We start from the raw sequence: 27,957 nt of genomic DNA, 5'->3' as shown, positions 1-27,957 counted from the left end.
TGGATGGATGGATGGATGGATGGATGGTTGGTTGGTTGGTTGGTTGGATGGATGGATGGATGGATGGTTGGGTTGATTGATTGATGGATGGATGGATGGGTGGATGGCCGGACGGATGGATGGATGGACGGATGGTTGGTTTGATGGACGAACGGACAGATGGATGGATGGATGGATGGACGGACGGACGGACAGATGGATGGATGGATTGATGGACAGATGGACAGATGGATGGATTGATGGACGGACGGACGGATGGGCAGACGGACATATGGTTGGTTGGTTTGATGGATGGACGGATGGATGGATGGGCAGATGGACATATGGTTGGTTGGTTTGATGGATGGACGGATGGATGGATGGGCAGATGGACATATGGTTGGTTGGTTGGTTGGTTGGTTTGATTAATGGTTAGTTGGATAATTATCTGAGCAGTTAGTTAAATAGGGTCCTATATAAAAAATATACAGTACTTCCTAATTGCAGTGATATATGTTAAACCTCATGTTCAAAGTCACTGGGCAGGGTCAACAAGGTTTGGAATTATGGCTACACGATTATGAGAAAAATCAGAATTGTTCAATCATTTACCTTTATATTGTGATTTTCTATTAATATAAACAGTTTCTGTTTAGGATGCCATGTTCTTTTTGTAGGCTACATGTCCTATAAATCCAACAGTTTCAGAATTATTTTACTGTTGTGCATCCAGTGTTTTATATCATCTTACATAATTTATATCATCATCTTCATATTTTAGTGGAAATATTTTTTTTCATCAGGATGACTAGAAAGTTCATACAGCATTTATTTGAAAATTACCCTTTTGTAACATTATAATTTTTTTGTAAATAATTTAACGTGTCCTTGCTAATAAAGTATTAATATTCTCCCTCTTATACCTCAAAATTTTAAATTTAAAACTCATGTACATAATATTACCGAAATAGCATTTTATCATCTAAAGAACATTGCCAAAATAAGACAATTTCTCTCTCTGAGCAATGCAGAAACATGAATGCATGCATTTATAACTAGCAGGCTTGACTATTGTAATGCCCTTCTCTCTGGTCTACCAAAGACTAGAATTAATAAACTCTAATTAATACAAAACTCTGCTGCTCGAGTCTGTCAGACCAAGAAGAGAGAGCACATTACACCGATACTAAAGTCATTACACTGGTTACCTGTTAGTTGTCCTGTTGATTTTATTAGTGTATAAGGCATTGCATGGATTTTCTCCAGTACTAATACAGATATATACATATAAAACCTATTTCTTTAGTCTGGCCTTTCTGTAATATCTTATAATGCTTTTTATATATTTCATATGTTTTTCTTATTTTTTTTGTTATTTTATGCTTTAATCCTTTAAAAAAAAACGTTATTCTTATTCTTGTATTTGACTGGGTCTACTCTTTATTGTATCTATTGTTTCTTTTTGCCTGTCAAGAACTTTTAGGCATATTATCCAACATTTTCAACTATACAATATTTTAATCATGGCTTTCAATTATTATTATTTATTTATTCCAGATATACTCAGTATTGTTAAGTATAATCAAGAATGAACATTGACCTCTAATTACAACTCAATCATTGAAAAGCACAGTGTGTGTGAGATAATGAAACACTTGCACATTCCAACACACACACACACACACACACACACACACACACACACACACACACACACACACACACACACACACAAGCACACACAAGCACGCACGCACACACACACTTCCTGTATTTACATGATTTATTCCACACAGAGAAGCAGACCGAATCCCGTGACACACAGTGGCCTTCGGCTGGGAGAGGGCTCATTAATCCGGGCTGAACTCCCCCCACCTCCCCAACATCCTGTAGAAGCAGCTTTAAACAATGCTGAGGAGTCGGAGTGATACAGGAAATGTCGTTTGTGTTTATTTTTGGTCACTCATTCAGTACTCAAACCAAACGAGCAGACAGTAGACAACGAAAACTCAGAAGACAAATGAGGCTGTTCTCATGGAAACTACTGTAAATCACAGTTTTCCAATCAGGGATTTCCACCAACATTTAACATGAACTCAGAATTTGGATCATATACTTCTTTAATGCAAGATTCTCATATAATGAAAATATGTTTTAATTGGAATTTTAATAATATGGAATTTAATCTTCCATCAATAATATCCAACAAAATCACATCTGCTGCTGAAAATGATTTTCTTTTGAACTGACGTTAAGTTAATGTTACCTACCGTAAGTTTAAGTATAAAAAAAAAAAAAAAAAAAAGGACATTAAAATGCTATTTCGTAACAGCATTTGTTGTTGTTGTTATGGACAGAACAACTCATAAAAACATTGCAATTACAAATTATATTAATGTCTCCTACTGTAGACAGCATTGATAATAAACAGAAAGCAAATAGAGAGTATCACAGACTTTAATATGAACTCTTCAAATTCTTCCAGGAACAAATCTGTATGTCAACAATTACTTTTCCCAAAGACTCCCAGCTAACAGGGGACTTAAAAAAAAGATTGTTAACGTTGCTGAATTTTTATTCATAACTTTGAGAGAACCTTGCAAGAACTTTGCCAAAGTTATAATGTTCTCAATGTAAAAATATTATTTAAACATCGTTCATGTTCAACTTTTTTACCTGAAACGTTTAGTTGGACTTTTAAAAGTTATACTTGTTAATTTTGAATGTTCTCATTGTAAAATCGAATGTCCTTAATGTTCGTACAACCAAGAAAAAACTCGTCATTTTGTTAGCTAGGGTTCGGGGAGAAAAATCTGGGGAAACATCCTAAAACTCAATTTTTAGACCTCTAAGCAATGAGGTCATTCACGTCTTCATTCACTTAGCAGACTGCATTGAATGTGGTTTGTTAACACAATGGTTTAAAGATGTACTGTACCAAAGAGTTAACTTATATAACTGCCTTCATTAAACGGTGTAAGAAAGTAACAGCTGACTTCAGTTGAAATGCCATGAAAATCCACTTGTGATCTATTTGGACAGCGTCAAAAGAATTCAATCCAAACACTTATGCAAGACCTCTCTCAACATCCAAAACACTGTCAGTGAGGTGATCTCATCTGGAGCGTGCCTCGCCAAAAGAGGTTATTATCTGAGGCAAAGAAAAAAACAATACTATTAATAGCCCTCTGGGACGCCATCATTTACAAATCTAGAGTGGGGAAGTCCACAGAAGGCACCCAGGATGGAAAATCAGTGAAGCAAAAACCCCTCAGTAATACAAAAGGCTGTTAGATCCTCCAGCAGACACTATGACAATTTAAGACAACAGGACCAGGTTTTTGGTAGCTGGTCAAGAAGCTGTTCAGAAGACTGTTGAAGTCAATTATTCCAGGGCTGGGAGTCTGGATCTAGTGTAAAGTATCAACCAACTAAATAATTAAATAATTGGTAAAAAGGTAGTCTCACCTGCAAATTTAAGCCAGCTTTTTGTGTGTAGTATGCCTCAGACCATGACGAGACTGTGGGTGGTAGGGTGACCAATGGAACAGTATCGAAATTGGGAGTTTGGGAGAACCAACCAACCAACCAACCAACCAACCATCAGTCCATCCATCAGTCCAACCAATCAACCATCCATCCATCAGTCCAACCAATCAACCATCCATCCATCAGTCCAACCAATCAACCATCCATTCATCAGTCCATCCATCCATCAGTCCATTCATCCACTCATCCATCCATCCATCAGTCCATTCATCCACTCATCCATCCATCCATCCATCCATCCATCCATCCATCCATCCATCCATCCATCCATCAGTCCATTCATCCACTCATCCATCCATCCATCCATCCATCCATCCATCCATCCAACATTCCAACCAAACAACCAATCAACCATCCATCCATCCAACCAACCAACCATCCATCCATTCCCCCATCCGACCTACCAACCAATCAACCAACCATCCATCCATCCATCCAACCATCCATCCATCCATCCATCCATCCATCCATCCATCCATCCATCCATCCATCCATCAGTCCATCCATCCATCCATCCATCCGACCGACCGACCGACCGACCGACCGACCGACCGACCATCCATCCATCCATCCATCCATTCCCCCATCCAACCTACCAACCAATCAACCAACCAACCGTCCATCAGTCCATCCGTCTGTCTGTCCGTCCATCCATCCACCCCCCATTTTTAACCTTTTAATTCGCTTACTTTCTCGATTGTTTGTAATCCACGTAAAATTCTGCATTTACGAGGAAGTAATGTAAAGTGTGACGAAATAAGAGGGAAATCTGCAAAAGTGGTCACAGGAGATGCATTTAAAAAGCATTTTCATACCAGGTGGAAACCAGGCCCTAGTCTTCCCCCAAGTAATACAGTTTGTACCTGAAGACTAAAAAATGGTTATTGCAAAGAAACAATTTATGAAATTCTCCGCACTATGAAAGGTAAAATTCAAGGCCTGAAATAGAACAACATCTTGAGGCCTGAAAAGTCTGTCTGGATTAAAATAAATAATACATCAAGTCCTAATGATTAATGAGGGGAAAGCTGAGGTGTTTCATCTAGAAAACGTTTGTGCACAACATGGTGGCATAATTATTTTTTAAATAATCATGAAGTCCTAGAGACCAGCAAACAGGTGAAATAATTATGAGCAAACATTGCTTTTCCTAAAACTAATCAAACGCGGGTGGATTTCCTGGATAATTTATTTTAAAAGGTAAGGATTTAAACACATATACCACCAAACAGCTCATCACAAATCACATTTTAAGTAGCACACTGAGCCAAAGCAATTTTCTCAGCACATGACAGGCCTGGCGGTACATGTCAAAGTAATGACGATGGTAATTAAAGGACGTGAGACAGGTGAGCTGAATTACTTGAAGAAGAAAGAAGTGACTGGAATTCCTCACAGGGATATGTAAAGGTTAAGGAAGTGAGCATTTCCATGCTTGTAATTTTCCAATTTGGTGATAACTGCTATCTGTGAACCTCAAATTAAGGACAATGTTTGAATAATATATTATTCCAGTAAAATCGGCTAAAACCTCAACAACAGGTTGTGAATGCCAATTCATCTCAATTCTATGCTAATGAAAAAAAAGAAGTGATTTAAGCTAAGATTCTTTAAGCTATAAGCTAAAATATTTTAGCCTTTGTCTTATTTTCTGAGACTACAACTGTTGCTCATGTAAAAGACCTTTGCCGTTCTCTTTATAAATCAGAATAATCACTGTCTGGCGTGATGGACTGTGGACACAGCTTTCTTTTTATCTCCATTGACCCATGACAAAAGAGCAAGAACGAAGGAAGATTCAGGGGTTCGTAAATGGCACAGGCATTCTGTCCAAGTCCTCAGCAACCAGCAATAATCAGGCCAAACCAATCTAGAGGTGCAGCATTTAACGGATCCTCTCTCTCTCTCTCTCTCTCTCTCTCTCTCTCTCTATGATTGCTGATAAATGCAAGGCAATTTCTTTAAACCTACAAATGTCATTAGTATTCATGCTACCAGGTAACTGCAGTTCACAACAACACACACCATATTTATCAGAGCATACTGAGTGTAAAGGTTTGTCCAAGCACAGAAAACATCATCATGTCGACAACACGATCCAAACTCTTCCAGTCTCAGCTACAACTACAGTGTTTGAGAGCGGGACAAAGTATATGTTGTTCGCAATCGCAGGCAGACAATAAAGACCATAAGCTGGCATTATGCACATTTGTTACAAACCTACAGGCAGTTCAGAATCACTTCTTTCTTTTGGGAGACAATAACTCCATTTATTGCGCTTTGATCTTTGAAACAGCAGACCTTTTACGTTCTCAAACATCTGTATTACACACTGAATGAGAGGTAATATCTAAAGAAGCTTAATAGGGACACTAAAAATAAAATGAAATTGCACCCTGAATTTTTCAGTATGCATGTATACATTAACCTGGTCCTACCAGACTCTCATATATTTCATTTGTACAGAGAGTCTGGCCATTGACAAGCGTTAACTTCCTTAAAGGGGGGTACTCTGTTGAAGTTTAAAACTATTGGATCTGCCCGGAGCCACTCTGGATCTGCCATAACCAATCGCTAACGTTTGGTCGTAACGAAACTACAACTCAAACTAGCGCACGACCTCAGCGTCATCGTTCTCAGCCACTCTCTCTGTTTGCGGATTGGACCGATAAACATTGGCCGGTGAAAACCCAAGAATACACCGCAAACCCAGACGACGTACTGAAGAAAAATGAAAATCGAGCGGAAGTACGTAGAAGCCAGGCTATGTATACATTGTCTCTAGCACACAAAGCTCTACTCACCAGAGGGGGCGCTGTCACAGTCATGAATGTTACACTTCTTTGTGTTCTTTGGTCGAGGTTCATGATCACAATCCACATGCTCATTTTCATCCTCAAGCTCGGCCTTAGTGTTGACACATTTGACCAATCGGTGGTGAACGCCTCCTCCGCAGGACACCGAGCACTGCCAATGCACAATAGACAAGTAAACACCCAGTACGGTTTCAACAATCCACCCATTCTGGGCCAACTGGCCTTTAATAATCTTCCATCAGATGGCTCTGATCAACAACCTAATGCAAAGGGTTCACAACCTTTGATTGTCTTTAAAGGGGTCATATCCTATAATTTTCATTCCGTTTTCAGTAGACGTGTTTACATGTGACTAATTTTCATCAATCAGAATGAATCCAATCCAAAGTTTCTGAAACCTCTGTTTACCTATTTACCTAAGTTTATCTATTACTCTAACTTGCAGATACCCACACTTGTGTTCATGTGTGATGCATTTGACTTTACTGATTGTCCAATTATGTTACTTCTTACAGTTAAGTTTGACATTCTGCACACACTGTGAATAGTCCATTACATATCTTTATCTTTGAATATCTGAAAAGAAAAAACGAATGAGAGAAAATTACAAATGAATCAATCTTTAATTTTCTTCCACTATTTGGGACTTTTTCAGAAATTGCCACAACAGAAAAAAAAAACATTAATCTGTAACTTTCAAAGAAATGTTTACTTGTCAATCTTTTTTTATTTATTATTTATAATACATAATAAATATGCTGGCCAAAGCTTGTAACAAGGTTTGTTCTCACTTTCTTCTTCTTTGCTGTCTTCTGGTTTTATGGTGTAGGCTATTGTTCGCTCACTGTTCTGCGCTTATGTAACCAAACAGATGTTCTTGGTTTTAATGTTTTTCAATAAAAAAAATCTGAGATTCTGAACAGAACCCAGCAAATGGTGTCCCTCTAATTCTGATTATGTGGGCTATTTGGTTCACACCTTTAGATGCATCAATTGTTATCTAGTGCAGAGACACACTGTTAAACCGGATGACTTGCTTCCTCAATAGATTTATGACACTCACCTGACCCCAGGATCCAGTAATCCACTGGTTGCATGGATGGATGTTGCAAGTCTGGATGTAGCTGGGCTGCCCGTCGTCATCACATTTCCCAGTTTCAGGGCAAGTGACCAGCCTCTGTTGCTCCCCAACTCCACACAGCTCTGAACACTGTAGACATAGATATTGGACACACAGAGATGAAGAGAGTAGAGTGAAGATCAGGAAACAGACGCAAAGACTAAGGACAGCTACAGAACGCGAAACCTCTTTACCTGCCCCCAAGAGGAGGTGTACCAATCTAAACAGTTGTGGATGTTACAGGGAATTCGGACAGGAGGTCTAGGGGAGGTGGCCTGGCAATGAAACGGCCTCAGCAACCTTTGATCTCGTGTGTCGTAACACTGAATCTCTCGAACCTTCACTCCTACACCACAGTTTTTCGAGCACTGCCAAAATAGAAATCAGGGGTAGAAACTTCCATTGTTTTATCAGTCACTGGAAATTCATTGATTTTATTATGTTTGGCTGGATGCATGTAGACTTACTTTACTCCACTCTCCAATCTTCCATGCAGAGCAGGGTCGAAGGTAGCAGCGGCGCGCTGGCACTGGCCTAGTAGCTAAATCACAGTCTGAATCTTCACCAGTGCTGCAGGACACTGATCTCCAGATGGCACCAAGCCCACAACTTGTGGAGCACTACCAAACAAAATCATTTGTAATATCGGTTGACACTGAAACAGGCATGCAACCCTGCTTAAAGTAATTTATCCAAGGCCCATTCCTGGATCAACATTTTTATTAACTACCTAATCACTACCTAAAATAAAATTTAGAGTTACTTTTATGGGCTTCAACATCATTCTTATTAATATAACATCCCCTTGATTTTTAGGTTATGCAACCTGGCGTATACATACACACTAGCTATGTTTCCATCCAAAGTTATGAATTTAACCTGCACACACAATTGGACGATCACATAAAACATTTGCAGTTTCCAACCCAGTTTCTCACTTAAAGAGAACAAAATCGTAACTTCCTGATAAACTGCCGCCAATTATAAGAAAATACAATAAATGACTTGTGCCTCAGAACATGCAGACGAAGCGCAATAAACGCGGTCATGTTATCTTGCTTCCAGAGGTAGATGCCTGTTGTGTGAGAAAGTTCTGGGAGGGAATTATACTGAACACTTTGACAACAGACTTCGGCTCAGGCATTTCAAAATCACCAAAGTAACATTTCAGATGTTGTGTAACGAGATCGGTCTGCTGGTTAGTCCAGTTATACAGTCTCATTGTGCAAAGTCACAAGACATTTATTAATACGCATCAAGGAATTTATTCGGTAAATGTGTTTCCACTATAGTTTATGCTCATGTCTTCTTATTGGATAAAAAAGTATTTTTATACACATTTTTAGAATTTATGCACATCGTGGCATTTGTATCCAGCGTTTTTTTTTAATGCAATAGCCTAAAATTCACATAAAAATGGGTGGATGGAAACATGGCTATGGTCTGACTTTAAGGATGGATAGCTGTACCACTTGATCCTTTATATCCATTTTGGTGCTAAAATAACATGAAAAATCTCATTACCTGAAAGACAAGGTTATGTTTGTTTTGAAACCGAAAGCTGTGGTATAATTCAAGGACTTTTATCATGGTGGACGACTGCTGTTTCTCAGCCCATGCTGATTTCATATCTAGAGAATGTGAGGAATGCATAATTAATACTTACAGCACTCCAGTTGCCTTTTTTCCAGTGTGCAGGAGAGGCCGATGGGGATAGGGAAGACATGACCAGCCCAGTGGGCATCATAGGGCTAGAAGAATGCACTGAATGCACAATGCTAATGCCCTGAGATGGCTGCTCAGTAGGAGAAGAGAGAGTCGGGTTCAGCCCAGTAGGTCTAAATGTTTGGGAAATAATAATCTCATTATCATCAATCTCTGTCCATTGAGGTAAGGGGATCGGAGTTCCCCAAGGCTCTATTCTAGGCCCGTTTGTCTTAGTTGTTGCAATGGTTCCTAAATACCAACTGTGAGGTTCTGCTGCAATTGTAGTGTCAGGAATCTCAGTCGGGGTGAAGAGTGGGGGCTCAAAGTCACTTTCCGTTTCTGTAGGAGGTAGAGCTGTTGTTCCAGCTGCTGAGGTCATGCTACTGTAATGTTTGGCTGGGATAGAGGAAGTTAGAGAAGGAACAGACTCTTGAGAAAGGCTATCTGAGGTCGTAGTAAACTCTCTTACAGTGGGCCATGGTTCACTAGCCTTCGTTTTAGTTGTTGGGTCAGTAAAAACTTGATATTTTGCTAAATCATCGCTGGAAGCACTGCTTAGAAGATCCATTGGGTGAGAAGTTGCACTCATTGAGACTGTCGGTGAGGTCGTAATCCATTGTAATTGAGTAGTGGGATTATAAACATGTCTGTTCTCATAAATTTCATACTTAAACACATAATCTAAAGGAGGTTCATAATTTTGAGTGCCATGCTGAGGTTTAAAGCTTTCCCAGTCACTTTCACCCACAGGAACATCTTCACCAAACTCCCCTTCATTCTCATCTTCAGTTACTGGCATTTTGGTATTGCCTTGGTTTTCGTCGTAGTTATTTGAATTTCCATTCAAAGTTACATGTGTTTCAGGAGTTAAAAAGATGTTTGGCACAGTTTCATATGATAATGTGTGCTTGTCCTGAGGGGACACATCTGCAGTGGATGGAGGTTTCCTTGTAATGCTGATGTCCTGACTCAAGCCAAAATCAAAGTCTGATGCCTTCAATTTGTTAAATAACCTGGTAGCTACAGAGGATGGTTCAGTTGTTGTAATGACAGGCAGAAAATAGTCCTCAGCAAATAGCTCATCGTTATTTTCATCCAGTACGTCTTTCTTTTGAGGCCCATGAGCTTCAGTACCCTTGTTTGTAATGCTGTCAAAGCGAATAGTGGTGGGACTGTATTGGTTTGCAGTGGTGGATGGTGAAGAGGTAGTTACGGGGACATCTGTCCCTGCCAGATAAACGTCTCCATGTTTTATTCCTGAGTTATCCAACATATCATTTTCATCTTTAATAAGGTCATACGATAGATCCTCATGGAATTTTATAAAATTATAGTCATAGTAAAAATCATCAACTTGAAGATTTTTGACAATAGAATTTTCAGAGGACTTTTCAATATGACTGTAATGTGAGAAATCATCTTCTATAATGTCATTGAGGTCAACATTGCCCCTGGGCTGATTTAGAGTAAGACTGTCATGAGGTATAGCTTTTATCTCATTGAACAATTCTTTGCTGGACGCTCCACTTCCTGACCAGTCGTTGCCAAAGTTGTCCGAGTTTATGGGGCAGTCCTTAGCATAGCATGGCATGGTTGAATTAGGCTTGGCTTTCGGATCACAGTCTACACCAGTATTCCAGCTGCAGTTCACGTCACGTATGTGGAAACCAGCTGCACAGCTCACTGAGCACTGAGGAAGAAACAGACAGTAAGAGCGGTCAAGGTCAGAACACGGTCTCGATTTAAAAATAAAAATGTAAATAGCAATTGAGACCGCTCTGTATATCAATGAGTCATAAAAGACTCGCCTTTGTGCAGTTTTATCCCATGAAACAAAATCTGAAGCTCGTCATATGAGAAAGTAGGGAGTAGTCATAAAGCATGTATAGTATTTGTAGTATTGACAGCATTATTGTGAAGATTAATGTTCCCCTCAGTTAAAATAATGTGATGAAGTAGTACTGTGGTATAGAGATAGTTCCATAGCATATGAAACAAATGATACTTGTTACAGTCAAATCTACTCGCTTTTCTCAAATTGTATTTATAGTTTGGTTCAAACCTTAATTTTTGATTTAATATTAATCAGAAATTATATATATATAATTTCTGATTAATGCACAGATCATATCATATATATATTAGTGCTGGGCAATGATTAATCCAAAATAAAAGTTTGTGTTTACATAATATATGTGTGTGTACTGTGTATAATTGTTTTGTATATATAAACACACCCATATGCATGTAAATATTTAAGAAAAATTTGTTATTTATATATAAAATATTAATATTTATATATAATATCAATTATGTATAAATATATATATATACAGTATATACATGCAAATATTTCTTAAATATATACATAATCGTTGCCCAGCACTAATACATATATAGTGCTGCTATAATGCTACAAGGGTGCGCAGACAATCTCAGTAAAACTTTCTTCACAAATCATTCTGCACTCTTTAAGAATATCATAACCACATTTCAATCATGACAACTCTCAGAGTGTTTGGCATGGTAATGGATATGACAATGTTGATATGTTTCGGTCTTGGCGGAATAGATCTGCTACGCTTTTGCTGTTATTACAGTATTTTCCGGACTATAAGTCGCATTTATTTCAAAATTTATTTCACAAAAGCCAAGACCAAGAACAGACATTTAATCTGGGAAGGAAAGTTATTCAGCTGCACAAAAGCACACAGAACAACAGGCTGAATAGGTGTCCGGTATGTTAACGTAACACATTAACAGTTATTCAGCGACACAATAGCATAAAGAACATTTACCTGGGAGGCTGAATAAATTAACATAAACCAGCGAGTCCAACAAGTTACCGGTAAGCAAGTTCACCAAGCTCCCGGTCTCATTCCTCATCACTGAATCCATTGAGTTCTTCCTCAGTGTCGCTTCTGAACAACTCCACTAACTAGAGCGCCCTCTCGCGGCTGTAGACGGTAATGTTTTCTCTTGGTTCATCTCAGTCAGTATGAATTAATTTTGATATATAAGTCGCACCTGACTATAAGTCGCAGGACCAGCCAAACTATGAAAAAAAAACGTATAGTCCGGAAAATACGGTACTGCTGCTATAGAGCAAGTACGAGACTTGCTCCTGCCAATACACACTCGACACGCTGCTGTGAGCAAGTAAGACATGCTGCTGCTGTACAATATAGTGTACATGAATTACCCGTAGCAGATCTATACAGGTGGAGCTGGGGAAGGTGGAGGGTTTCTGAAAGCGCGCTGTAACTGCTACAGCAAATGCTGGCCAATATTTGAAGGTTGAGCAGCGAGCTCATTGGCTACTGAAACAGCAGGACCAATCAGCTGTGCCATATAGAGAATGATGTGATTGAGATATAACTCGCCTGCGCCATCTAGAGTTTCATGACTTTGTACGTATAAAGCCGGCTCACCTCTGACCAGCTTCCAGTAGTCCAGTCAGCAGGACAGGACACGCGTGTGTTGCACGGGACAATTGACTCAGGCTTAGGTAAGTGTTGACATTCAGTGGGCTGAAGCGCTCGTTGCTCATCCAGCCCCAGGCTCCGAATACACAACACTGTTCTCTTCCTAAGCCCCATGTCCCCGCAGCTAGATGAGCACTTCTGCCAGTCTCCAGCCCACCACCTGATGACACAGAAACATCACAGGAATTTACTGCAATCTTACTGCACTTAAAAGCCATCAAGTGTTCAGCAGTAAAACTCACATGGCTGGACACGAGCCCTTATTACAGGTAGTTTGCTTGTCATCAGGTCTAGTAGACTGATCACAGTAATGCTCCTCAACGATCCCAGATGTTCTCTCCACACAGTGTACAACTTGCCTCTGCACACCTGAAAACAAGAGGAGCCGTTGTTTAGGAAAAGGTATGTTTGCTAATGCACACAAGTATGCACTCGACATGCGGCAATCATGGAAATTGGCAAATTACAGAATTTTCTGGCATTTTCACAGAGCCTGACTTTCTTCATTGGGGAAAAAAACACACAGATCAAATGAATAAATAAGCACACTGCCCAAAATAAACAAGCCCAAAATTTATGACAAAAATTTAAATACAGTTTATTAATTGGATCACTTATTATGGTTTTATTAGTTAATACATTAACCAACATGAACTTGCAATGAACAATATATTCGGTAACACTTTCTTTTTTTTACTTTTGTATTTTGACGGATACAAACTTCGATCCTAAAAATGGATTAGTAAATGTTGAAATTCACATGAACTAAGATGAATAAATACAGTATTGTTCATTGTTATCTCATGTTAACTAACTAATGATACCCAATTTTCATACAAGTTTGTTAGTTTCATATATTTACTTTCCATGATCAATTAGCCAATAGGGGAAAACATTATTATCATCATATTATTATAAAAATATGATCAAATTAGGGGAAAAATGCCAATAAAATGTAGTGTTAGTGGCATTTCACTCTCTCTTCTGCTTATCTGTTTGTGAAATGCCACCAACACTAAATTAAAAAAATTGCCTGCATTATAAGAGAGAATGGCATTTAGAGAGAGGCATTTTCTTTATTAATAATTCAGTTTGCCTTTACGAACACGAGCACCAGCCTATAATCTTTCTGTGGTTTGAACATTTTCTGATCATCTTATTTTCCTCTGGGAATGAATTTGATCTATTTGAATATGAGAAAAAATCTTGAACTCTGATATTCTGTAGTTTGAAACCAGACATGGCAGCAAATTCATGGCCTCGGATATTATATTTACCACCTTCACTTCTCTATTACTATTCTACCTGAGGAATTGAATTGACTCCAAAAGGAGGAGGGATCGCTCTTCATGTGTCCTCTCCTCATCCTCAGGCTGGTCTCGACCTTTATTTGACCGCTTTGAGAAGCAAAGTTTCCAATCGAGAGATGAAGGGACACACAGTCCTTGACAGGTGTTTGAAGAATGTTATCAGATGAACCCTCAAACAGATGGGCTAAAGGGCCCCGGGGCCCATGTGTCAGGTTGCATTGATTGGTGTGACCCCCCAAAAGACACAGTGTCACAAATGACCTAATCTCCATGTATATTGTATATAGTCCTATGTTCAATGTTTAACTCAAGATACTTATGTTTTATTGTCATCAGAATCCCACATTAGGGCTGTTGATTTAACAAGTTAATTTGGTCGATTAATTATGGAAAAAAACCCTGATAATCCTTCAGTTTGGAAGGGCCTTTACACTGCATACAGTTTAGTTACGAACAAGACACATTTTCAAGATATGGGGCCAAAAAATGCTCCATATGGGTTTTTGTCTCATGTATATCAAATGCATTATTACACTCTAAAAAATGCTGGGTTGTTTTAACCCAATTTTGGGTCAAATATGGTCAAACCCAAATGTTGGGTTTAAAATGGAATTATAAAATGTAACCCAACGGCTGAGTTTGTCCATATTTGACCCAAAGTTGGGTTAAAACAACCCAGCATTTTTTAGAGTGTAGAAAAACTGGCGACTGAAACCATTTCATACACTATCTGTCTTTAAATCATTTGGGAGTAAATTCTCTGCCAAAATTGATGTACGATTAATTCAGTTAATAATCGGCACATTGTGTAATTAATTAGATTAAAAGGAGTGTTATCTTGCAATTCTTTCAGTTGCACAATGGAAGCAATACACAGGATGACTTTGCCCACACACACACACATATTTAATAGTTTACTATCTTATACTCTCGCGTAGACAGACCTTCAGACTGACAACGGCCCGTGTGTGTGACGTCTGAGGCTGAGACTAACTCTGAAGTCACTACAGTTCATAATATTGATTTTTAAAATTTGAACATGTTAAATACATTGTTCAACTCATTTTAAAACATTATTTGATGTACTGGGAACCCTTCATTTGAGTTTGGACCGACAAAGCTTTACTTCTGCTGTTATGCTATAGAATAATTGATTTACCTGCTGTGCCAGACCAATTAAATGATGACATTTGTTTGAGCCCTTCAGTCAAATTAAAGATGAACAGCGGTTAATTGCATCTAAAAATGATCATATTCACTCTAACTCTCCAGAACTATTGAGAATGATGCTCTTGGGGTAGATATGGACACATTTTTTCTAGTATTCTACTTCATTTGCATATTTTATTACAAATAACATTACAAATTAATGTTAAGTAAAAAACTATTTGTGCTTTTAACAGAGCCACCTGTTGATGGCCAAAAGCTAAATATAAAATACATAAATTTTAGTGCAAAGAACACATTTAGCTAAAGACAAACAAATGGCATTTCATTGAAAACTATCCACTGATCATAATCAACAATAATCAATAAAATGTACTTTAATTTCAAGAGGAGTCACTTGAGTAAAGTATTAAAATATACAGCAGCAGTGCACTGACTTTAAAGGGGTCATGACAGAAGAAATTGAATTTGCCTTGATCTTTTGACATATAAGAGGTCTTTGACCTTAAAAAAAACATTAAAAACATCCTGTAAGTTTCATAGCTTAAAATGTTCTTCTCATTAAAAAAAATATTTATTTAATCAAGCTCCAAAAATGGCTAATTTTGATATTACGGGATCTGTGACATCGCACAGGTAAATATATTTGCATATGCCCGCCCCCAGAGCAAGACATCAACCAATAGTTTTACATCATGAATGCACTATAGGCTCCGCCCCCTGGCATTCAGTCGCTTAATGGCAGACATTTGCCTACACTGACAAATACAAGAAGCCATTATAATGACTGACGCTGTCTACACTGATACAGTATATAGATGTGCGTTCAGTTTCTGACTACCGTACTCCACACGCTTACAGTAATAATGCTTTATCTGTAAATTACAGTATTATTTGGATAATGTTTTCAATAGCGAGTGGGTGTTGATACTGTTCCCTAGGCAATAATGTTAGCCAATCATAACAGAGGCTGTTTACCGACAGCCTTAAAGGAGCCGCGTCCTAAAAACAGATAATTTCAGGGTAAGAATGAAGGATGAAAATAATAATTTTCTGCATATTTGTTTTTTTTTACTGTGCAATAAACTTTATTAACATCATAAGTGAATCTCAAAGAACATTTTAAAATAATAAGAATATTAATAATATGTCGTATATATTAATATATACGTCCATGTCATTACCCCTTTAAGAAACTCTATCAGAGACACTGTCTAACTTAGTTTACAGGTTTCTGCAACCTCACGTATACAAGGGATGAGATATTCAGTCTAATAATGCAAATTATTGTGCATTTTACTTCCTAATTTTCCACCAAAACACCTCAGTACCCGAACCTCTTTCTATTAGCAAAACTAAATGAAATGATTACCACATAAATGTGTTATTTGCGATTCGTTCAGCTTCATAACTACCAGCTTCTCTAAATAATTTCTAGCAACGCTGTCATTATCACAGCCTGTTGACAACAAAACCCCTCCACTTGCTTGTACTTTTCTATCTCTAAATGAAAAGAGTTGTACATAAAACTTGAATCCCTGGTTTTATCCGTATGAATACATAATTTAAACGATACATTTGCCAAAAAAGCTCTGCTTCCCACAGAGTGCAATTGCATGCAAATCCTTAAGCCTGTGATTTCAGCCTTGTCAAAAATGTGAAACTGTTTCAGATGAAATATTGGCCTCTGAGATACAAAGAAACTAAATATGCAGCAAAATTAGAAGTAGTAGTTGTTCTTTTTAGTCTTTCTTACATAAGCAGTGATGGTCACATATGAGGAATGAGGAAAATATTTGTGTAAAAATTCTCAGGATGTTTATCATTATTACACTTTGATTATCATATAGCAACATTTTTCAGAGTATGAACGACACTTCAAATGTACTTTCAAGACAGTATTTCTTCCTGCATGGCTCCTAATTACATTCATAACAACAGCGGCAGAATTTAAAAGGCTTTCAACATCATTAACTGGAAATGCTTAGCAGATTAACCCGCCAGCGGACCAAAAAACTACCCAGCTGTGATCCCTGGGTCAAGTTAGACACACTTTAAAAACCATTAAACCTTCTCTGAATTCTTGATTAGAGAACAACAAGTCTAAAGACCCCAATTTGTTGCTGAAAATCATGAAAGGCCATAATTTGTCTTAAAATATGGGAACATTCAGTGATTTTTATTTAAATGTGCTTTTGTCACCTTTTTTTTTTTTACAAGCTCTTCTTGATTATATGTCCCATTGTCTGGTTTTATAGACAATAGACAATAAAAAGAAAATGTTCATGTTCAACAACAAAGAAACAAAGTGTTATAACCAGCGATCAATATTTATCACAGCCAGTATTCACACGTGTCCTATAGTGTGTCCAGGAACAGCGGCATCCCAATGAAAGTAAAAAATATGCATGAAATCAATCAGAGCCAATAGAGTATATTTAATGTTTATCATAGAGATATGTTGAGCAGGATTTTTAACTAATGATGTTTAACTGTCATTGGAATCCAATTGGAACCTAAACTTACGACAAAATCCCTCTTTCCCTCTTATCCAGCAGCCATATCACCCTGTAGCCCAAGACCGGTTGCCCACTGAAGCTTAGGCCACACTACTGCGTTTTCGTTTAGAAACGGAGACCTTTTCCTACGTTTGCACCTCCCGTCCAGTCTACAATGGCAAAAATGAAGATCTAAAACGGAGAAGTTTAGAAACGCTGCCGACCCCGTTTTGCGTTTTAGTGAAGACGGTCAAAACGGAGGACATTAGAAACGATGACGCAGAGGCTCACGCTCGGCTCTATGATTGGGTGTCATCAGTCATGGCGTATCCTTCCCTGATTCGTCAGCCACCCATCACATGACCCGTCCCCGGGAAGAAAACACACAAAACCAGCCTGGACTACGTAACGTTAGTGACTGCAACATGGATAGCGAATTACAAGCATTACTGACGTTGATGTCTTTGCTAGCAGCTGTTGTGCAAGTAAATTCTGCATTTTACAATGCTATCACTGCCGACATGCGCCTGTTTACACCGGCACACGCATGCCCAGTGTTGGTGAATGGTCAATTGATCCTGCGTTTTCAGTCGTTTTAATGTGGACTGAGATCAATTATAATACGCAGCTAAAACGCTGGTGTGGACGGAGATCGTATTCGTTTTAATTATCCGTTTCTAAACTAAAACGCAGTAGTGTGGATGAGGCCTAAGCGGGGCTGAGCCTGGTCAGTACCTGGATGGGAGACTCCTGGGAAAACCGGGTTGCTGCTGGTAGAGGTGTTAGTGAGGCCAGCAGGGGGCGCTCACCCTGTGGTCTGTGTGGGTCATAACCCCCCAATATAGTGATGGGGATAGAGCACCGTCCTTCGGATGAGACGTTAAACCGAGGTCCTGACTCTCTGTGGTCATAAAAAATCCCATATGTCCTTCAGAAAAAGAGTAGGGGTGTAACCCCGGCATCCTGGCCAAAATATGCCCAGTGGCCTCTGTCCATCATGGCCTCCTAATCATCCTCCTATATACACTGATTGGCTTCATCACTGTCTCCTCTCCACCAGTAAGCTGGTGTGTGGTGGGCGTTCTGGCTAACCCATAAAATCTACATGAGGAACTTTTTCACCCTCACACAAAACTCCCTCGTGTTGATTGAAATGACTGGATTTCACTACAGTAAATGTGACCGCATCTTACAAGACCATATTATACCATTATTGCAGCCTTATTTGTAATATATTGAAGCTTGCTTGAGCTGGGATACTTTCACAACATTATATTTGAGCATCAGCTTGTCCAAAGTCTGCTTTCTATAAAGTTTAATTCGGGACAGTTCGCTGTCTGTCTACAATTATTGAGAAAGCAATATGTGCCAGAGAGCTAATTTACAGCCGAAACCGAGAGCCAGACTGAGCAACAGATCATCTCAACTATTTTCTGCACTTTTTAGTATAATATGAAACTGTAACATGGTAAGTAAATACACATAGTGTGGTGAAGCAGATCCGTCAGAATTGGCTCAACTTGTGCATGGGCGTAAGTTAAAAGTGAAAGCGTCCAACAAGACGACTCCTCACCAGTTCCACATGTGGCGCTGCACTCCGTCCAACTCCCATAAATCCACTGGAAATAAGAGACAGCAGTGCCGTTGTTGGACTCGACAAGAGTGTCTCTGCTTATGGTGTACTCGTACCTCACCCCAGGATTCGACTCCTGAAAAAGCAGCTGGAGAACATTGAGGGCAGATTAGAGGAAATCTTGACACAAGAACACACAAATCATTAGCCTAGAAATCTAGACGCACCCTAGCGGCAGCAAAATGTATTGGGCAGTCTAGCAACTCTCCATAGACCTTCTAGCTGCAAAAACCTAAATTGGGTCAGGCCAATCACGTCGTGTATAGAGTAGGCGGGGGCGGGCTTAACATATGACGACAGAGTTGCGACGGCTGCCACTTGAAAACAAAGAATGGCAGCTGTGGATGGAGAACAGCGGTCTTTCGAATCGGCTTTGGCCGCGACTCTGGAGGACTTGGAGTTAAGTTTTTCTTTAAGAAAAAAGCAAAGAACGGCACTGAAGTCATTCTTAAAAAAGGAAGAAGTGTTCAGAGTTTTTCAGGACTGGATCTTTGCCGCTCTGACTACGTCACCTTCTTCGTTGCTCTGGTTGGTTGTAGCGCTATCCTATTGAGTGCAGAGGGAATTCGAGAGACAACCGTTTATCCCGCCGCTCGGATTGAGCCGCGTCTATGGAGAGTTGCCAGACTAAACATCTTGATGTAAGTCTGGCTTGCCAGGCTAAAGGCCATTGCACACTGAGTCCGAAATTCGCATCCGAAATTTTCGCACATTAAAAAAAATAAATACGACCTAACGTTATGTCAATCACGCTTGCACACTGCCTCCGAAACTTTCGTCCGTCATAAAAAAAAACCCAAACGGGTTCAATTTTCAGCGTTTTTCGCATCCGTAACAAGCCGTTTGAATGGTGCTTTGACAATTCAGAGCCACCGAATCACGAATACGAAAAAACGCATAAAAAAAAAAAAAACTCAGTTTGCAATGGCTTTAACAAATCATGTGAAAAACACACAAATCTCAGACCTACAATCTAGGACAATGCCCATACAATCTCACACACACACACACACACACACACTTTACGATTCTATGATAATGTATTGTCTGTCCGTCTGTCGGAGTATAGTACACTTTTTGAAAGTATGCAATATCAGATATAGCATCTTTGGCACGTTTATCACAATTTAAATAGGTCCAATTGCAATATCGTGACACATAGCTGCTTACCGAATCATGATTGTATGAATTTACTGTGAGGCAGTTGCCAGTCCTAATGTAAAGTTGAGACCAGAGACAGTTGTTTAAAATATTTGATGTGAAATGTTATTAATTTAAGTGGTGCAAGATTTTTTTCTCAACATATGAACAGACATGTAATTTAGGGTGTGTTCACACTTGGCATGTTTGGTTGGTGCGATTGCGGTTCATTTGAATGAGTGTGAACGCTGCCATCTGAACCCTGGTGCGCAACAAACAAGTGGATCTTATTTACTTCAAGGTCTTGATAAATTGTGGCACTTCTTTGTGGTTTAGAATCCAGTATTTAATAAAGAACTCTGTCTCGTCTTCGGTCTAAACATACAGCATCTTCTTTAAAGAATGATTGACTTTTACGTACGTCAGGTGACCTGTAAAAAAATAGTTTTGTGAAATATTCCTTTTTCGAATTGCCTAAAAAACTACCTTATGCGAGCGTAAAAACTTTTTTGCAATCAATGGCGAGTTATTGCGAAATTGACATGTTTCCAGTGGGCGTATTTTCAATTTCAATTTGCACAATTTGAAGGGTAATGGAAACGCGGCTACAGTTCGGTACAAGCGTCAGAACCTTGTCTCATCGCAGCAGATCTTCATTTGTGTGTGACGGAGGGATTCCTGCCGCTGTTTTGACTCAGTTACACATATTATAAGCTCTTCAAGAGTTCTCAGCTGGTAAAAATACCATCACATGTACACATTCACACTTAGTCCAGCTGTGTGCTGTGTATTTTGGATGTTTGGTAAGTTCCATTGAAAAATTTACGTCAAAAAAGCATTTTTTGTTTTGTTTTGTTTTGTATCTTTAGGTAGACAGTATGTGAATGCTAAGCGAACCAGGACTTTTTTTGCTTTGAAAGAACCAAGACAACCAGTGTGAACACACTGAGACAGCAGGAGAGTAAAACAGAAAAATGTGAGGTTGTAAGCTACTCTCAGCCACATGGGATTTAAAAATGTGGATAGTGATGAGAGGACTTTACTATGATCCAGATTTCATTTGTCTGCCTCCTGCTGCTGTAGACGTCCCTCTTTCCCAGCCGCGCAAAGGCTTCGAGCCAAAGGCCTCAAATCACTCAGTGGGAGGAAGTCCTTTATCTAGATCGCCCCAGACATACTAGCCTAAATCCCTCATAAACGGTGTCCTCACTTTAAAGGCACTACAACATTAAAAAACAATGCTCATTTTCTATTAATAATCAAACTCTGTCTGCTGATTAATATGGGAATAAGCCTTTTATGCAATAAGTTCAATCATCAGTCCACTAAATTGTCAAATATATTTAGCTTTTTAAACAAGGACAGGAATGAAATCATATATTTATATTTTGTTATTGAAAAAGATCACAAAGCTACTTCCCGCTGAGTTGAATTTGATGCAAATCCATTGATTTCACTTTGCCAGTCAGATAAAACCTTTCTGTTGTCTCAGTTCAAATAAAGTAGACAACATTTGAAGTAGATCAAAAACTTTCATCAAAGTTGTCCTAAGACAAGAACGGGTATTGTTCAAAATGAATGTATAACTTTGATGAGAGGTACATGGATATACAATGAACTACGCATTTATAAAAAAAAAAAAAAAAATCGATAGCACTTTATTTTACAGTCCTGTTCCCCATGTACATACTATGTACTCCTGATCGTAATTGCAATAACTGGGTAATAACTACCGGTAAGTACTAACCCTGAACGTACTAAACCTAACCTTAACACATGTAGTTACATTATATGTCCCAGTACTTTCTTAGGTGAGAAAGCTGTAAGTGCACATACTGTAAAATAAAGTACAACCAAAAAACAACAACAATAATAACTGAATAATAAAAATGTCTTTCCATAAGCAGATAAGGCTCTATGTTTGGAGAAATTTGCAGTTGTCTGTTTATGAAGCTGTAAATGTTTCCCTGGATAATACAGTCTGTTCTCTTTATCGTATAAGTACACTGTAAAAAAAAATTACATCCCCAAGTCAAAATTTTCTAGTGACTGATAACATCTAAATTTTTCAATTAGTCTGACATATTATTTCTCATTGAGACAATTTTAACAGACTATTGCAACAATTAATTCAATTTATTTTACAGAATTTCACTTGGGCCAATTTAAAAATGTAGATGTGACCAGTCACTAGAATATTTTGACTTGGAGAGGTTACATTTTTTTTTACAGTGTAGTTGTTTCTATAGCTTTCCATGCCATGCAAACAAATGTGAGATTTTAAACTATGTCTAGGCCTCTATTTAAACTCTAAACCACATTTCCGGCATCAATTCACGACACTGTGACCTAGTTTAGCAGAGCACTTTAGCAGGTGCTTCTGAAACCAAAACCCCCAAACATGACATAATAGATTGTGCTCAGATGCATGGAAGTTAGTACCTGAATCCACACCGGCTCCATGGTCGGTCCGGGGGAAGATATGTTTTCCAGCTGCCCGGTCCTTTCGTAAGTGAATACTGTTCCTGCTGCCTTATACTCGCCATTCCATTGGATCGTCCAGCCACCGTTCAGGAAATATTTATCGGGGTCGTTACTGCGTAATGCCAAGTAGTTCTCAGCCTCTGCGACTTCCTCAATACGGATGTCCCGAGCTCCTTCCGGGATAAGGCCTATGTCTACATAGCCTGAAAAAAAAAAAAAAAAAAAAAAAAATCAGCTTATTCAAATAAATGAAGCACAAAGAAAACAAATGTGTAATGTTATATTTATGACATGAATGCTACTTTCAGTAAAATATAAACAGAAACTCATGTTACAAACCGAGCCCTTCGCTGTCCTCAAAGGTCTTTCTCACTGTCTCGCATGTAGATCCATTTCCATGGCAAACCCCACATTGATCCTCAACGGCATCCGAGTCGATTTCATAATCACAGCCTATGTACTGTGACACGATCATAGAAAAGATAAAAAAAAAAAAACGTAATTTTAACAAGTGCATCCTCCATGCTGTTTGTTAAAGCAAGAATCTTTTTCCCCTTCGATTTCCTAAAACCGTTATAATGATTGGGTGTTCTGAGTGGTTGCCAGGGTGTTGCTAGGCGGTTGTTAGGTTATTCTGGATGGTACGATTCTGGAAAAATTAAGAATCACGATTTTTTTCTTTAAAATAGAGATCACGATTCTAAACTGGCAACAAAACAAAATAACATGTAATTTACTAGAGGTTCTGACAAAATGTTGATTGCTGAAGTTTATTTAAAATGTTTAATTAATTAATAATTATGACGCGTGAGCGTCAAGCAGGAGCGTCGCGGGAGCAGAAGTGAAGCAGGGTTTCGGCGCCGAGTCTATTTTTGCTGCGCTGCTCACGCTCAATTAAAGTGAAAGCACACTTTTGATGGACAAAATAAATATGATTTCACAAAAAGTGCCTAAAATGCACAGATTTTGCATGTCTGTTTTAACAAGAACTGGAGTAGCTATATGTCAGAAAAGAAAATGAAGACTCAAGTTTAAATGGGTAAATTTTCTATAAATATTTTTGTCTTAATTATTCAGTTTGGTTAAAAGTATATGGTGATTTATAAATAAATAAAAATAGAAAATAAATATTTGTGTGTGCTTTAAAGTGGTTTGAAAAAATGAAATCGGGATCGGCTAAAATCTGTATCGGCGGGTCAAACTCAATGAGCAATCGGTGCATCTCTATAATCTCTCTGATTGGCCGGTAACAATTTTATTTATTTATTTCTACATTTGCCGTAGTGTTGTCGATGGGTTCAATAACACATCCTGCAAAAGGGGGGCCTTGGCCAGAACCTAGTGGTATTTGGGGGGCCTTGTCATGGTAAAGTTTGGGAACCCCTGGTCTAGTGAAACATATGTTTGTAGTCTGCTAAATATTTAAATGTATATTGTGAGAAAGAGCTGTAACACAAACAAGCTTCCTCTTCTGTGTTCAGCAAAACCATGCATCCATTTCAGCCTGGGGTCGTACAAGGACTTTTATTTGTGGCTCTTGTGTTATATAATTTCACAGTTGACAGATACTCAAGCTGACAGACTGTCAATGGCTTGCAATGAAAATGACAGGTAGAAATTTACAAGGACAGTCTGAGACTGAGCAAAGAGGTCAAAGCCATTACCAACCTTGCAAATGCCGTTCACGCATATGTCACGGCTCCGACTGCCCTCATAGCACTGCGTCCCGTCCACGACCGTGTCCAGCATCCGCTCCGAGAAGTGCTCGTTCACGGGTCTGCAGTGCAGCTCGCACGGATCAACTGAAAGTACACAAACGTAGCCTTTCCCGTAACATCTATGTAAAGAGAGCTGCAACAAAACCGCTCATTATCACCCCAGCACACTGCATATGAAGTGCTGGAGCTGCACGGTTCTGGATCAATTATTTTTAGTTTAAAATAGAGATTCTCACACGACTCTGAACAGACCACTAAACAAAATAGCATGTCATTTACTAGAGGTTCGGATCATTTTTTTTTTAATCTTGCAGTCTATTTAAAATGTTATTAATTAATTAATCTGAATGAATAATTTAAAAAATCAGGTTGAATGAATGATTCACTCGTTTCATTACTGGAATAATCAGCGTTTTTTTTTACCAAATCTCTTGAATGAATGAATGAATGATTCAATGACAAATACATTTTTCAACAGTCACATGTCGCCACCTACTGGCGTAACAATGTAATCAACACAATCGTTATTTGAAGTGCCATGTTTCTTTCATAAGGTGATTTCCTCTATTTTGATTGCTTTTGTAGACATCAGTGAACTATAAACTTTTATAATATTGATATTGAAAACACTGTTTGTGAAGCTGTTTCATATACTATACATGACATCTTCTCTCTCTGGATCAGCGGCAGCGCCAACACAGATCTGAATCAGTGTGATTTTGTCATATATGTTTAACTCTTTCCCCACCATTGACGGAAATGTTCGTAATTTGTAAGAAAACGCTTCACCGCCATTGTGTTTTGACTGTTAGACAGTAGGGGGTGCTATTACGCCTCTTCTGAAAGAGTATCCTGATTGAAATGCATGCGAAGAATATGCTGAGCTGAGCAATCTCATATGTGATCTTATGCATATAATGCGATCATCAACATTAAACAGCATAGAAATCAAAACTGCCTAATGTTACTGAATGAAATGTCGACCCAGGACGAGCTACAGGAGCTTTGAGGTGTTGATGGACTCGATCGACTGTGTTTTGATCATCGTTCTGAATCCCAACGTGATTTTCTCAGCTTTTTGCTTAAAATGTTGCTTTTAAAAAAATAAAACTTACCCACATTCAAGTATTGATAATAAAGAATGCATGAAGTTAGAAAGCCTTTTTTATATATTTATATAGTGGGTCTGTTCTTTCTTTTGACATAATGCGTGTTCAGATATTCATGCAACAAACATTCTGGGGGGTCATGAAACTTTTGTGAAAATTATCAAAAACGTGGGCGGGGAAAGAGTTAATAGACAGCGGCGAATCGTTGTCATTTAGGTATGAGATCACGTTGGTGTTTGAATCGAGATCTCAATCTAATAATTGCGCAGCTCTATGTGGTGGCGTAATGCTTACCTCTGTTATTCACATGCGTCCATTTATAAAACTTCCCCTTATAAGGGACGGTGTTAAAGCGGGTGCACTGGATGTATCTGAAGCTGGGCTGGTCCACAGGGCAGGGGTCACGGCTACAGGTCCGATATCTGCGGCGCTCTCCGAGACAGTATTTACCGCCATACTTAGGTCTAAAAAAAAAAAAAAAACATGAAACATTCAAAACGTCATTAGGTCATTCTGTTATTTGTAGAAATTTTCACGAGAAAAAATACAAATATAGGCTAGTCAAAAAGCTTGAAATTGGTATAAAATGTCTAGATCAGCTTTAGCCATTAGCTCTAAACGCAATTAAAACATATTTTTCTGAATAAAATATGAGTGGTGCCTGTGCAAAACTCGCTGGCATGATTGCATGTGTGTTCTGGGTGGTTGCAAGGATGTTCAAAGTGGGTTTTAAACGAATAGTTGAACTAAAATATTTATTTTTTAAACAGAAGATATTTGAAGAATATTTTAGATATTTTTGTGCATACAATGCAAGACAATCATTGATGCTTGTGTCAAGTCACATAATAGGCGACTCGAACAAACATCTTAACCCCTTATATTGGCATAGCCACAGCCATTACATATTTAAAACCGTAATATCCTATACTAAACCTAAACTAATCTTGACAAACTATATATCGTTTGAAAGCTTACAATCTCTAGTTTACATATTTGGTGACTGATTTTAAAAATAAATTACAGAGGAGCAGTAATTTATCAATTTGCAACAAGAATATTTTCATACGCCTCAGGCGTGTTCAGACCTTTATTTTGAAAAAGTGATGAAGATGAAAAATCATGAAAGAATGGTAGAATCCTCAGTTTGTTTTCATGCCAAGAGTTCAAAAGATAGCATCCATTCAATTCTTTTAGAAAAAAAGGTCTGAAAATGTTTTAAATATAAAGAAAAATATAAAGATGTGGCAGCGAGCTATAATGCACATATGTGTTCTTTTGTGGTTCTTAGAGGTTGAGTTCATTTCAAAATCTGCCAAACTTTTGCCAAACCATCTTATACTTCTGAATAGGATGTCTACCTAATAAATTGTATGAAAATTGTAAAAATAATGGTTCAGATCACTCAAACGACATATGGAAATGGAGTCGCCCTTATATGGGCAGTAATGTCCACTAGTGGAGAAGTGTGGTACTGCACCCAAACTAAATCTCACTGAAAGCTCATTTTTTGAGATATCAACCTAACATTTGAATCACAACTTGTTCAGATTTTTGGCTTTGATTTTTTTTGCATTTTTTGAGTCTTCCAGGTTTTGAAAATATATATTTTATATAAAATGTTAATAATAAAAATTTTAACATTGTACATTTTCATAAACTCTAACTTCTATCATTGTTTAACTTTCTTAATTTATTTCACTTCTACAAAATCTGCCAAATGTCTTTTTTAAACGAGACCAATCTATTTTCCAAAGCATCCTTGAATTACAACCATTTAAGTTCGGAATGTGCATTTTCATGTCTATTAAAAAAAGGGGGGCGCCGCTTAAGGGGTCACAGCTTTCTCATAGTTGTCCCTGCACATTAAACGGGGATAGGAGAAATTATTTTAGCATCAAATATTCTCTTTAATAGAAGATAATTGTTGTTATAAGACGTACAGGGAAGTAGTATCACTTTTTCCCACATCCTTGAAAAGTTCTTCTGAAATATTATGCAGATGTTGCACATGCTTTCCATCAATTACAACATCTTAGAGACGCATTCACAAGTGGGCCACAACCTGTTTCTATAACCATCTCCATCTTTCAAAACTCGCTTCGGGTGCAAACCATCTGCCAGAATAGAGAACTGCAAGCCAAATACAATGAAATGATTATACTTCACAAACTCTGAACATGTGGACCAGAGACAGTGACTTTTTTTATTGGTCTAGCGATGCTCTCCAATATTGTGTGTA

General features: G+C 38.3%; 1 protein-coding gene across 1 annotated transcript in view; it reads right to left on the bottom strand.

Annotated features, from left to right (window-relative positions):
- The window catches only part of adamts7 (a disintegrin-like and metallopeptidase (reprolysin type) with thrombospondin type 1 motif, 7), a gene marked incomplete at its 5' end in the record, with an annotated part of 78,288 nt that overhangs the window by 7,111 nt on the left and 43,220 nt on the right, over positions 1-27,957 (bottom strand). The window contains 12 exons of the mRNA XM_079597801.1: positions 6,333-6,495; positions 7,408-7,554; positions 7,659-7,832; positions 7,932-8,084; positions 9,131-10,861; positions 12,603-12,816; positions 12,899-13,025; positions 19,205-19,352; positions 22,847-23,091; positions 23,228-23,348; positions 24,557-24,690; positions 26,010-26,179. Coding sequence (XP_079453927.1) covers positions 6,333-6,495; positions 7,408-7,554; positions 7,659-7,832; positions 7,932-8,084; positions 9,131-10,861; positions 12,603-12,816; positions 12,899-13,025; positions 19,205-19,352; positions 22,847-23,091; positions 23,228-23,348; positions 24,557-24,690; positions 26,010-26,179 — 3,527 coding nt within the window. The remainder of the gene's footprint in view (positions 1-6,332; positions 6,496-7,407; positions 7,555-7,658; positions 7,833-7,931; positions 8,085-9,130; positions 10,862-12,602; positions 12,817-12,898; positions 13,026-19,204; positions 19,353-22,846; positions 23,092-23,227; positions 23,349-24,556; positions 24,691-26,009; positions 26,180-27,957) is intronic.

Source organism: Phoxinus phoxinus (assembly GCF_949152265.1).
Source record: "Phoxinus phoxinus genome assembly, chromosome: 2".
NCBI lineage: Eukaryota > Metazoa > Chordata > Actinopteri > Cypriniformes > Leuciscidae > Phoxinus > Phoxinus phoxinus.
Note: the sequence above shows the minus strand (reverse complement) of the source record. Positions and strands in the feature narration are given on the sequence as shown.